The sequence below is a fragment of the Mercenaria mercenaria genome, chromosome 17 (genome assembly GCF_021730395.1).
Source record: "Mercenaria mercenaria strain notata chromosome 17, MADL_Memer_1, whole genome shotgun sequence".
Taxonomy (NCBI): Eukaryota; Metazoa; Mollusca; class Bivalvia; order Venerida; family Veneridae; genus Mercenaria; species Mercenaria mercenaria.
In genome coordinates, this window is record NC_069377.1 from 29,588,304 (window position 1) to 29,603,280 (window position 14,977).

General features: G+C 34.4%; 1 protein-coding gene across 1 annotated transcript; it reads right to left on the reverse strand.

Moving 5' to 3' along the window:
• Nucleotides 1-523: 523 nt before the first annotated feature.
• On the reverse strand, nucleotides 524-5,753 carry LOC123535847 (vitelline membrane outer layer protein 1-like). The gene is made up of 3 exons (XM_045318600.2): nucleotides 5,568-5,753; nucleotides 1,210-1,431; nucleotides 524-802 (listed from the first exon to the last, which is right to left on the reverse strand). Exons 1-3 carry the CDS (start codon nucleotides 5,751-5,753, stop codon nucleotides 524-526), a joined length of 687 nt encoding a protein of 228 aa, XP_045174535.2.
• Nucleotides 5,754-14,977: the final 9,224 nt, after the last annotated feature.

The following is a 14,977-nucleotide window of genomic DNA, read 5'->3' on the forward strand; positions in this document are numbered from 1 at the left end:
CTATATAATGCTACATACCAAAAATCAAACCCCTAGGCCCTGTGGTTTTGGACAAGAAGATTTTTTTTAAAGTTTTTCCTTTTGGTTGCCATGGCAACCAGAGTTCTGCTTGGAATTCAATTCTTTGAACACTTTTTGAAAGGGAATCACCCAAGAATCATTCCTGTGAAGTTTGGTATAATTTTGCCCAGTGGTTTTCAAGAAGAAGACTTTTTTTAGGAATTGTTGACGGACACACGACGGACGACGGACAACGGACATTGAGCGGTCACTCACCATGAGCCTTTGGCTCAGGTGAGCTAAAACCCTGTTATTGATTACATAGATCAAACAGTAGCTTTTGTTCGGTTTATATTCACAATGGTAGCCGAATTATGGTTAAAATTTAAAAATTCATTGATCGTTGAAGAGAAAGAAGAAGTTGTGATTTTCTTTATACTACAACATAAATTGTACTGCAATATAATGAACACACATAGCTGTAAAAAGATATGTTTATTTTATCCTTCATATATTCATGGCATTATTTTCCAACGGGTCCCGGGTACTCTTTGGATTGCCTGCAGCAGTAGAAGACGACATCATTTAGGGCGGTGTCGTCACCATGACCTTGTGGAGACTCTATTCTCGTGGCGAGTCCGCAAATGGCCATGTCATTGTCACAGCTCTCACTCCACTGACCGTAATTGCCCCGCCATGCACTGCCGGGAGATCGGGCGAGTTCGGTCTCGTTATTATCTCCAGCAAGATCACGGCAGTAAAACTTTATGTAGTTCGCAGACGTATCATCACCCGATCCTTGCTGTAATTCGAGATGATATAAATTATTAGCTTGGGATTTCTTGGTTTACATTAACAGGTTACGAAGAATAAATGGTGTATCAGTATTGTACAAATGCCACAAACAAATCTTTGTAAATTTGACAGGTTGACGTAATTACCAAACCCCCTTTTTCATGGGAAATAACATACAAATTCTTGGATAATATAAAGAGCTGTATTGAAAACTTTCATTTTGGTTGTAGCCTATTATTACATATACTATATATCAGTCAGATTAATATTACAACCAAACCTGATCTACTTCAAATTACCGACCCTTTCTCATTGTGCATTGTACAGATTAAAGCCATATTCTAATGATTAAGCAATTATTTTTGGCATTAATTTTGTTTGGAAGAAACATTCAAAGAAACATTTTGCAAAAACTTTGACAGATCTCAGCGGAGCTGAAACTTGAAGCGAGAAAGCCGTGAGAAAGTTTGCCGCGTGGTACTCTTGATTGCATGTTTCAGTTTTTGCCCATGTTCCAAAATTTCCTTCACCGGAAGTGACAGTTGCTCCCTTCTCAAGATGTCCCCAAGTGTCAGAACAAGTCAGTTTGATAGCATTCAGCGTCGTGTCGTCCCCAAAAAGGTGATTTGATTCTATCTGGAAAAGAAATTCTGAAATGTCACAAATGAAATATAGAAATAATTATCTGTTGTTCATGCGCTGTAAACCCTGTCGAATAACGCACACACAATGAATGAAAATTCGGGGCTTTATGTTAAAAATATGCATTAAAAGGAATGGTTTACATGTGTGTGAATCCCATAAAATACTTTTAACCCATTTAAATCAAGTAAACATGTCTCCCATGGAATGCCAAACACGACTTTGATGGTTTATAGTCATTCGATTGTTGTAAGTCTTCAATCGTCAATGTTTACTTGTAATTCGACAGTGCTTACTTATCATTCGGTAGTGCTGACTTGTCATTCGGCAGTGCTAACTTGTTATTTTGAAGTACTCACTTTTCAATATAATGTGATGCATCTTCATTCTGATGTGGTTTGATGCCATTCGGTAGTGCTAATTCTTATTCAGTAGTGCTAATTTGTCATTTGGTATTGCTATCTTGTCATCGGTAGTGCTAACTTGTCATTCTGCAATGCTGATTTGACATGAAACCACTGCCGGATGAAAACTTATCACTGCCGAACGATGTAAAGTGACGACATCAGAATGAAAAGTTACCAGTGCCGAATGACAAGTTTGCACTGCCAAATCATGAAATAACAAGTTGAATTATTTATGTACCAGCTAACAGAGCTTGAAATATTAGTGACTTGAAAAGCAAAAAAGTACTTAAAGCTATAATCGTACAAACAATGAATGGAACGTAAAACACATTGATATAAAATGCACTTCTGTTAAATCATAATTATTTACATTCTCCCTATTAAAATGAAAGGCGCTAAAGTTACGAGAACACAACTTATTTGTTTCTAGTTTCTGCATTAAGGAGGTAGGTTACCTTTATATTTGTATGTGCGCATGTCCAACCGGAAGCTAACGTGACGATTTACGACGGCGTTTACGACAAAAAAGTGTTTGTATATTCATTCTTTTGAAAACAAATCATGGACCTGTCCTCAATCTGATGCTTTATGGCTTAATAATGCAGAAATAATGAATAAATTGCCGCAGAAACGCTTCGAAACAATGTTGCATTAAAATGACGTCATTGACGTCATGATGTTACGTGTCAGTTACCGCGCAAAATCAATAGCTTTTATCTTGAAATTACGTAATTCTGTGTATTTTCTTTATTTTAACTATTTTCAAATAACTATTATTTGCTGAAATATATTTATGAGTCTATTGCTCTGAATAATAATCAATATTTTGGTTCTTTTTTGTAGTTAAAATATTGAAATGTTATGCGGAATGTATGAAAATGGACAATGGTAACCAATGTTATTTGGAATATAGTTGGGTGAAAGGTTACTTGTTACGGCCATTTTCAAATAAAAAATCTAGCAGTTTGATTGGTTATACCTATTTTTCAGGTTCCGTTGATAATTTGTTACTTATATACTGAAATTAAGATCTAAAATTGTCCAAATTTCAGTAGAAAATTGTGGTTTCTTGAATTAAATTGATATTACCATGGAAACGAAGCCCGTGACCTATGTATCTAAATGTAAAATTCAAAAGCGTTGACACTGGTCTATTTAAGAAACACATCTTTGGCTTTTTATTTTCATTTCAACAATAATTATGAGAATAATAGCAGCATGCTGAACGATTTTTCCACGAAAAATGCCAGACGAGGGGTACTGCTGTCAGTATTCTAAGCTGTGAAATTTGTTTGAATAAATGCAAATAACACGAAAATATAACTTATGTTAGAAATAATATGTTTTAAAGCTACATTAACTAGAAAGATAATCTTATTCAATATTTTTTATAAGAACTTATGACAAAAAGCAAGATATAAGCTATTTTAAACATCTCTGTTGCCATGGTTACTTTAAACTTTCAGAAAAATAGGGTAGTTTAAGAAAAATAGGGTACCATGTAAAGTGCTTGATATTTTACTGATAATATTATCCAAATATTCCATGTTGGTCATTAACAAAATGGCACTGAAGCCGTCGAAAACTGCTATTTTTATACATAGTTCTTTAAAAATGAGAGAAAATGCGTTACCATGGAAACACATATACATATCCATTTTAAGCTTATATTAAAAGGCTAACGTGCATACTAGTAAAATGATCAATTATGCAGACTTCTACGGATATCAATGAAACTAAAATACACTGGAAAGCGTTAAATACCTGTATTTTCCTTCTTCTTCCAATATGAAATACCTGTGGAGGGTCATGTTCTTCAAACCTGAATAAAAACTGAACTTGAAGGGACAGAGACAAACGAAATTGAGATTGTAGTAGTTAAAACTTCATATTACACGAAATACAGAAAAATGCTGCGGTTCAACTAATTTGAATTTACCCTTGTAACAAGGTAACCTACCTCCTTAACATAAGAAAATCGATGATTTTTATGCAATAATTATATCATGTCACTAATACAGGTTTTCTCATGGAACGGCCCAAATCTAAATATAAGAAATAAGTAAAAACATTCGGAGTTCATGCGAAAAGAGTAGGACCGGCAAATTAAACATGATAGCGCGATTCATGGATTTGCCGATCCTATTCTGTGGTTCATTTTGCTTGACCTCCGAAAAATCATTTTTAAATACCTGAATATCTTAATTTTAGCGTGTTTTTTTCGGCGACGCCGTCTAAATTCGTTTTCGTTACTTATGCCACGTGACTTCAGTTTGCAAATCAAACTACTTGATAAGGCATTATAGATAATTTATCAAAATGGAAGATTTATGCAACACTCTGTCTGATTGGACGAGAGTGTCAATTTCTTTCACTCTGTTGATTGTGCTACACTGAGTGAAATGTATACAAAGCGTTTATCCTAAACGACGCTGTTCACAGTTTTAAAGCTAACTTTGGCTCAGTATATTTAGCAAGAATATTGATATATCTCAAAATGATAAGTAAGTTTAATAAATAAGATAAAAACCTGTTCAAATACCAACATATATCAAATTAAAGAAAGAGCTGAATACTGTCTGCGTATCACATGAATAAGGTTGTGATAAGAGTCTTTTATGTAGAGAACTATTTAAAAGATTTTGCTTGTTACATTTGTCGTCTGTATATGAAAAGGTTTCTTGCTTTTGAGACTTATTCAGATTGCATATTAAAATGAGTACTTGTTTGCTTTGATATATTTGTTATAAATTATTTAACTGATTTATTATATATGAATATTTTTCTTTAGTATGGTATGCAAATATTGAACTCAGTTGAAATCTGTTTCATTATATATATGCTATATAATGACTGAATCTCATTACATTGAAATGAAGGTATCTATGTGATATGATTACGGTCAAACTTTGCTTATGAAACAGAAATATTGAAATAATTACAATTGTATGTTTTGCTTGACCTTAACCTTTTTATAGGTGTGACGTCATTGTCCAAAGATTCATGAATAGTGAATATGCATTTGTTAAAGCAGGATCAGTTGGCCTATTTTAGAAATAAATAAAAATAATAAATAATAAATAAAAATTTCCTTTAATTGATTTTTCTCATGTATTCTAATCAAACTTGATTTGTAGCTATTATAACTATTTTGTTACAAATGGGGATAGGGACCAATTTAGCTAAAATATAAACACATTTAATGACCTCTTCTCGTGAACCGCTTCATGAATCTTCATCAAAATACTGCTGTAATTATTCGTCTAAGGATAAACGAAACAAAATTGCAACCTTAGAAACCTTTGCGAAAAATTAAAAGAGAACCATTTAAATTGTTAAAGTGCGGTGTTTAGTTTTGCAATTTGAAAAATGTTAGACGAAAGATGAATGTTAGATGAAAAATTCATAAACTTCTTTCCTTATTACAATTCGCCGACCATCATTTTTAAAGATATTTCTTGTTATATTTGCTTTAATATTAGCACACGGAAGAAAAAACTTGCCCAAATGCAAAGCTAAAATGTGTAAACGACCGTACCGTCACGCGTCGAACACATCCGGTGACTTGTATATGAATTTCTTTGGAAATCAAGGTTATACTTTTATGTCAGTTTGCTATTAACAGTTGTTCGTTTACGCATGTACACGCACGTATGCACAAACGTACGCACACAGACAGACGTATGTAAATACGTATGCACAAACTCGAACGCGATATCTTACCTTCATATTGTAACCAGATGCAAACGTTCCCATTGGGCAAAACTCTGGGTCTGTCCAAAGGCCGTACTGTCCACCATTCGTCACCATCAATTTTTTCGTCACAGTTCTAGTAGTATTCAGTCCTTCAATAATATATCCATACGCCACAGAGACGATTACCAGCAAAAGACGTAGAATATATTTCATTTTCTTTGTTTTCAAAATTCACAAACGATTAGTCTATTACGCAATTTGCTTGCCTTATATAGTGTGTGTCGATAACATCTTGCTTCCAAGTTCATAGTTTATCTACCTTTCTCATGCTTTGAGCTAAATTTACATAAATTCAAAGAAGTGAAGTTAAGGAGTACACCAGAAGAAGGTTATTAAAGTACATGCACGGACACAGTCCTAATATTATTTTGAAGAGAATATCGTAATATATAAGTAAACATCGAGCTACAGCGAGACATATTGCGACTGATTTTTGAAATCGTTTATTACGTTGAGCTGTTGGCGTGTTAGCACGTTGATGTGGCGATATAACGATAACTTGACGTCATAAGAGACGAGAACTCAACAAATTTCCCACAAAATAAGGGCAAATAAGGGCTGTCGACTCAATGGATTTATTTGTCGAGTTTTGATTTTTAATTTAGCGGGCATCAAAATGTCGTTTTGGGGTCTTTTATTGTTCTTGTTGTGTTTCCGCGGTTTCACCTATCGAGTTGGTGGTCGTGTTTTGTGCGTTCGTGTGTGTGTGTGTGTGTGTGTGTTGTGTGTGGTGTTTGCATTTCGTGACATGCGATGTTATTAACAGAACATGTATATGCCTTATTAATTGGAAACCAGATTATTACAACATTTCATAGGGTGTGCAGCCTGTCAGGGGCTATATCACGGGATCCCTTGCTTACAGCGAGAGTGCTCAATCGACTGAACTGACCGGCTGCCATTACACGTTCTCCCCAGATGTGAACGTATCCAAAGATACAGCTCTATAAATTAGAAAACGTGCATAATGCCAGAGATACACACTATTGCAAACGTCGTAAGACTGACCAAGTAAGAATAACTCTGTCCCACGTTGGGTGCCAAATTTCACAGGGTGCGAAAAGTGTGTAGCCAGTCAGGGGCTCAAACCCGGGAGCACTGGCTTATATAGCGATTTCCGTACCGTCTGAGAACCTGCTTTGCACATATTCTCCCCTTATGTAACCAAGTTCGTACTGCGAAACAACATGTCCCGTCAGTTGCATCTGATGCCTTAAAACCATATACGCACTTGAGAATTTGTCTTTGGGGTGAAAACAAATATAATACTCCCTCAAACAATGAATACCGAATAAAATGCACTAAAACATGTTGTTTAAGGGGTTAACCTTACTGTAAGCATTGCTGACGGGTAAACATATTATTCCTTTTGGTGGTCTACAATTGCTTCGTCACAACATGTATATTATTGATTTCCTAACACTTAACTACTTCACAACATGTGTGTGTTTGTGTTAGTGCTTCCCTCTCACTTTTCTACGTCACAACATGTATGTCATTACTTTCCTCGCACTTTACTACGTCACAACATGTATGCCATTGCATTTCTAACAAGAATTTATTACATCACGAAATGTATGCTAAATTACTTACATCAAACTTGACTAAGTCACAACTTATATCGCATTGCTTTTTTTCACAATACTTTCCTACCTCACAATATGTTTGTAATTACTTCCCTTAATCTTTACTACGTCATAGCATGCATGCCATTATTTTTCTCACAACATTTTTTACGTCACAACATGTGTGTCATTGCTTTCCTCACACTTAAATCAGTCAACAAAAAGAGATACATATAGGATGTAACCGTTCCAAATAAAATCCAAACATGTCTAACTATACTTGCAGATGAATCTTTTTAGTTTTTCAGACATTTTGTTTCATTTTCATGTTAAAAGGAACACTACGATGCGACAGCACGATAACATGATACACGAGATTAATATCGCGATATCGCATCGTATTGCCATGCGTGATGTCGCATCGTGTTGGCTTGCTGTTGCATCGAGTTATCGTAGCATCGTCCTTAAGGTATTAGATCACTAATAGAGAACCTCCTTTCTGAAGAGTATTCAATTCCTACTACAAGCCTACTTTTACTGCAATTCTTAGGGGTGCGTAGGTTCAAGCCCTACTGGGACCAAATTTCTTTTTTCCTTATTTTCCTTTTTTTTTTCTAGTAAGTTTTTACTTCTTTCAAGACTTATTATTGATTTCTTGTACAAAAATGGAAAAAGATGAATCTGATAATCTATTTCTTGATGTTCAAAGTGAATTTACTACTTAAACAGAAGGGGTAGAGTTACACATCTTTAAAAATATTGAGTTACATGCGGTGAAAGTTCTCTATTTTGCTTCCACTCTTAGATTATATATTGTGGAAGAAATTTAGGTAGGTTTTACGTCTGCCCTAAGGTTATTTTTAAATGGAGTAAACAAAATTCAAAACAGAAACACAGCATTCGACCTTATTTTTTCAATGTTGAAGTATGAATTCTGTCTCATTAAATCCGTTTACTTGAGGCACCATAGAAAAAATGATATTGACATTTTTATTTTGTGTTTTATAATTGTTTACCAATAGTTTGATGTTTTTTTTATTAAAATTAATGGTAAAATGAGTTTTCTGCAAACGTTTTTGGATAGTGGCTATCACTTTGAAATTTGTCTCTACTTGAGCTTGAGGAGATACCATATGTTATACAAAATTTATAAAAAACGGCACTGTAAAAGTTGTTTAAAAATTGCAAAATAGTGCAAAACACGGTTACCTCTCAGAATATACCAAGCAAAGGCCATTTTGTAAACATTACTATTAGTGCTCTAATACCTTAACTCTGCAACTCGGGTTGCATAATAATAATTATGCATATATCTAAACAATCTTCATGAGAGTCCAAAATGTTGTGATTCCTTACAACGAACAACTGACATTGTAATTTTTACAATGCATATCGTTCTGAATTTATAACAGTAAAACAATTTTAAAAAGTTCTGCCTAGTCTCGTTTGATCAGTATTATACTCGTGCTAACGTGCGTTAACGCCTCCAAGAGTAGACTTTTACTACGGCGCTGTTGCCTGCAAACATAGTAAACAATAAGATGATATGCAAATATGTTAAGTTCCAACTCTTTTCTTATTGCTATAACACCTCTTTAAATGTAAACAGATATGATTAAAGTGCAACACGAAAGAGTACGTGCGGCCTTGACTTCGAGGTCAATTATGTTATGCATGCATATAAGTGGAGCTTATATAACGTTCTAGATAAGGTGTTTTGTTGTTGTTTTTTTTTAAAGTGGTCAATCACATTTTGACATTTTTCATTTTTTACATATTCTGTTAGAGATTCCTCGAGGGAACAAAAAGATTCGTTAAATACAGTTAGATCCCTATTAGAAATGTATACATTGTATTTTATAACTTTTTATGAAAATTTGTAATTACCTCCCTTTTATATAAAGTATTTGAAAAGCGTTGTATTGCTTTTGATTTCAGTCTAATTTCTAGTTTACACTTGCATTTGATAATATTGAGATATTTCAACTACTTGAAACAAAAGGCAAGTTTAAACATGAGGGTCATAAGTACCCTGAATCGCTCACCTGAATAATATGAGTCACATGTTTCAAATGGCAAACTGACGCTAAAATATTAGAAAGTTGGTCAGTAGGTCACATTCATGGTCACTGAGAGTCAGTTTTAAGATTGGTGTGCAAATCTGTACATGTCGTCCAAATTTCAAGACTATATCTTAAAATTCAAGTGAGGTAGGTCACTAGGTCAAGGGCACAGTCAAATGACTCCTAATCGCTTGGGGTCATCAGGTAATTATAATTAAACAGTAGGAAATATTATCTGATAATTTTTGAAGTATTTTTTTCCTATTTAACTCATATACAAAACTATATGACCCTCGGGGCGGGGCCTCTTTTCAACCCAGGGACATAATTTGAACAATCTAGTTAGAGAGCCACTAGGCGATGCTATATACCAGATATAAAAGGCCTAGGCCTTGAACTTTCAGGAAAGAAGAGTTTTCCCTATAAAAGTATATGTTAAATCTAGGATCCCCCAGGGCAGAGCCACTTTTCACCCCAGGGGGCATAATTTAAACAATCTTGTTAGAGATCCACTAGGCAATGCTACATACCAAATATAAAAGGCAAGGCCTAGGCCTTGAACTTTCAGAAAAGAAGATTTTCCCCTATAAAAGTCTATGTTAAATCTAGGACACCAGGGCAGGGCCTCTTTTCACCCCGGGGTGGGTGGGGGGCATAATATGAATAATATTTTGGTAGAGGACCACAAGGCAATGCAACATACCAAATATCAAAAAGCCTAGACCTTGCAGTTTTGGGCAAGACGATTTTTCAAGTTTTTTCTATATAAGTCTATGTAAAACTTGAGACTCATCCGGGACAGGGCCTCTTTTACAATCTTGGTAGAGAACCACATGGCAATGCTTTATACCAAATATCAAAGGCCTAGGTCTTGTAGTTTCAGACAAGAAGATTTTCAAAGTTTCTTCCCTAACAAGTCTATGTAAAACTTGGGTCCCCCAGGGCGGGGCATCGTTTTCCCCCCAGGGGCAAAATTTGAACAATCTTCGTACTAGAGAATAACATGCCAAATATCAAGGCTCTTCGCCTTGCGAGTTTGGACAAGAAGATTTTTATTTTTTTTCCTTTTGGTTGTCATAGCAACCAGAGTTCTGTATGGAAATCAATTCTTTGAACAATGTTGAAAGGGGGCCTCCCAAGGGTCATTCCTGTGAAGTTTGGTGTAATTCTGTCCAGTAGTTTTCAAGAAGAAGACTTTTCTAGAAAATGTTGACGGACGGACGACGGACATTGAGCGAACACAAAAGCTCACCATGAGCCTTTGGCTCAGGTGAGCTAAAACAGTAGAGTAAGTGTACCCGGTTTCGAATAGTTCACGGTTTCGCACACAAAGAATTTTCCGTTTCTTGTAATGAAATACTTGCCAAGAGAAATTTAAACTGGTGAAATCAAGGGACCAGGTTTCCTTTTTGAATGTTCTTATAGTTTTCTAAACGACAAGCAGGTATTCTGATAAGACAAGGATATAAAAAAGTGTAGTAAAAGTATCACCGAGACAGCATAAAATTAGACACCACTGAGGGTACCTCGTTTGTGCATGTTAAAGCGACATCATTATTATAATGACAGTTAAGAAAACAGTTTAAGAGTTGTCAAATTTCGATTCAACTAATATCGTATTGTACATAGAATAGAGAATTTTCAGTCACGGTGTGCGAAACCGGGTACAAATATGTCCGAATAATGGGTCACTTTCTGGCTATATTGGAGAGCTACCAGTGGTGAGCAGGTATTACATAAAGAATAACCTAGTGCATAAATAAAGAGCCATGTATCTATTCTCCTGTCTCAAAATGCAAAATAACGAATTGCTTCCACATATTTCAGTTTAGTTCAAGAAGTGTGTAAAAAGTGTGCGAAACCAGGTACACTGACTCTATGTAGCTTCGGAATTCATCTATTTTCGAAAATCCAATATATCGTGGTTGCGCAACCGAGATAGACAAAGGGAGGTAATAATAATTTTATACTGTCTTGCATTTCAAATTAATTAAAATATCACTTAAGCCACGTTACTTTTTTGCATAAAACAACTAAATATTTACCTTCTCGATACTTGTATAGAACATGTTATCTACTTAGCTCTTTATCTTATCGTTCGAAAAGAAAATGCTTACGCTAACAAAACAGAACTTGAATACTTCTCTTTTTTATTGTAACATAAGTTGTCTGAGTAAAATAAGGTTTAACTCGTTTTACTTTTTACACAAAAAATAGGTGTATCATTTATTTTTAAAACATATCCCATGTTTGATAAAAAAGTTTCCTAATTATGATAAGAAATTGAAAAGTAATCAGCATTGTGTATTTATATGTCAATAGATTTATTCGTCCCTTCCAACTTTTCAAAAAAAAAAAAACGACCGTTTTTTATTGTTTTACTGTGATTATTAACTTGAATAAACAATATGACTGTAATAAAGGACTTTTACTAATAAGGTTCCATAAAAGTGTAATGCGCTACATTCCACTGCGATTACATGTATATTCGCTTACTTAGCATAATGGTCATTTAAACTGTTAATAACTATACATGTATACTATTATGTGTTTCTTTCTTCTCAAGAACAGATCTAAATTATAAGATTTACTATACTTTATCTAATTGTTATATTTCATATAATTTATAAAAATCCTATAAACAGGGACAAATAGAATATGAGCCGCGCCATGGGAAAATCAACATAATGGCTTTGCGACCAGCATAGATCCAGACCAGCCTGTGTATCCGCGCAGTCTGGTCAGGATCCATGCTGTTCGCTAACGGTTTCTCTAACTGCAATAGGCTTTAAAAGCGAACAGCATGGATCCTGATCAGACTGTGCGGATGCGCAGGCATGTCTGGGTCCATGCTGGTCACAAACGCACTATGTTGGTTTTCTCATGGCACGGCTCAATTTTTATTATAAATACCTGACAAACGTTTTGCAGAGTTGCATACATTTTTTAAACACTTAGTATTTCTGTCATTTTGATATAATTTTAGTACAGTCTACTTTAAAGTAAAGAGCAAAGTGAATGCGTTATCTGTACAAATACCCGCCTGATATTCTCATTATGTTTGACTTTAAATGATTAAAGCTGGCACGACAAAAGAAAGACAACTGAATTGTTCCAATTGTCTTATTTGCGCAAACGTACAATGTATAAAGTGACTTTAGTATCTCTGTTTTACTGCTATGTATCAGTCTGTATGACGATAAAACAATGCGTTAAACTATCGTTGAATTCGCGTAAATAACTTTAACTGTATAAAAATGATGGAAAACTTCGAGTCGGACCGAGTCTTTATTCTAAAGATCATATTGATGATTACAAAAAATGTGTACTAAGTGAAAATATAACCATATTTTCTTCAGTTTTTATATATTTGAGTCAAGTTATTATTTATTTCAAACATCACCGAAACAACAACTGAAACGATTATTTTCTCCGTTTTCCGTACCTTGCGCAATATATTAACAAAAGTGACCCTAAATTTCGTCCATAATGAATTAGACATTTACTATTGGCTTCAATGGAAAACAGGAGTGGAGCATTTCAAAGTTAAAAGGTATAAGTAATATTACAAACTTACAACTTATAAAGTTATATAATCATTTACAAGAAAGAGTTAAATTACTTTTGCCATCAATGCACAATCTATATTTAATTAGTTTAAAAGGTGTAACAAACAAATCGAGTTTACCCTTCTTTATTTAAATTATCGAAAACTGATACTATCGATTACTGGAGAATCAGAAAGTTTGATAGGTATGGGTTTCCAATGACGACTAGGAATAAGCTTAAATACACGCACACAAGCTGGGAGCATTGAACTTCATGTTTTGAGAAATAATTCGGACTTATAGTTAGAATTCCTAGTAAAATCATATCGTAATATGAGGCGATTCGACAATATAAAGAAATGAACTCACTAAATAGCTGGTCGTCTTTATTTTATATCAAACTGGCAAATTTTCAATGGCTGCGGCACATATCAGGACCAATTTTAAATATCTGTAAGTTACATATTCCTGAAGAATATATAAAATCTAAAGAAAAATGGAGGTCATGCATGTTTGATGCAAGAAATGCAAAATCAGCCAACAATAAGACCCCAAATTGTAGTGGCATTTATGATCTAAGTTTCCATGGGGAATTCTGTCATGCTATTATAATTTAATTATGAAAAAGCATAATTCGTTCATGTGTTTGTCGCAATGTTTGTAATAACTATAATAACTGTGTATTGAGTAAAGCATTCAAACAGAAACCATATCGAAGAAAAAAATCCGGACATTTCATTATGTTGCGGATAATTGTTTACCATAAAATAGAAGTCTCATTATCAGTTGTTGATATTATTGTTATTTATTTATGACGTACACGAATATATAGGAATGATTTTATTTCTAATGAACAAAGCGTTAACAATGTAAAATACCTATTTAGCTATTATGGTTCCATGATTCCAGTCTTTCTCCGGCCACAAATGAGGCCGACAACCTATGGTAATAAAATCTTCAAAACTATTAGACTAGTCCGTTCACTACAATTATATCTTTCAATAATATCTATCAATCTGTCTGTTAAATGTAATTGTTTATAAAGTACAATCGTCGTGTACATACTACTTGACAATAAAATGCCAGTTTGTGGCATTATTATCACATTGACCGATTTTTATGTTAACAAGTTTATTGGTTTCCAGTTCAGGAATACTGTATAACAGTATGTCTTCATATTTTTATCGATCAAAACTTCGTAATCTTTTCTAACGATCTTGATGTTACACCATGCATTTGATTGAAAGTTGGAATTACTTCTCAAGCCACTAAAGGATAAGGTCACCAAATCACCTAATCTGAATATTTTTCTTTTCTTTTCTTGAGAAAACAAATCTAAGTGAAATATTATCATAGAAGAACGGTTAAAGACTTGGTTATAATATTCCAGAGCCTCAGTTCATATAAATGCTATTAAATAATGTCAAAGGTCTGGATCCTGGTGCGTACGTCTTTAATCCCCTGATTAAGATTTATCACATTCTCATATGCAATAGCACGCATAACCTATCAAATCACAAGTTATCGGGCGGGGTACATTATTGTTATATTTCACCGGACGTATGACAAGAAGTGACCAAAAGCATCATTTGTACCACAGTCAATAAACAGATTACACGGGAAGCTGATTGTTACTCGGATTTGTAGCCGCACTCGTCTGTGAATCTCGCCAACATTTTTTTTTGTGTGTGTATAGATGTACAGACAGAATTTGATTTTATCGACGAGTTTTTACTGCGTAACCTTTAGCACAGTTGTCTCTTACTTTCTGATTTAAATTTCTGGGTCCATATCGTTCACTTCTAGTTAATTGCATGAAACGGTTTTGGCAGGTACAAACTTACAAAGTCGGTTAAAATGTATTGGAAAAGCAGATGCAATGTAAAACAGAGTTGTCCGTTTACAAGCAAGAAGACGGAAATGTAGTAAAATGCAGTATATTGTTGTTACTATGTACATTTTGCCTAATGTAGGCATCTTATAGAGGGTATTTGTTTCTTTCTGTGTAGGACCGAAATATATTTCACCAAGGTAACACCATAGTGCAAGCAGCCACGACTGAAAATGTAAATTATAGTGTTCCTGAGGAAATATATATCGACCCTGCACAGAAACAAACTATTGTCTTTTTTTATTTTACGTATTCCAATGGTTTTGACCACATTTGATCCACTTAACCCGAGCAACGTCAAGTGCATTGC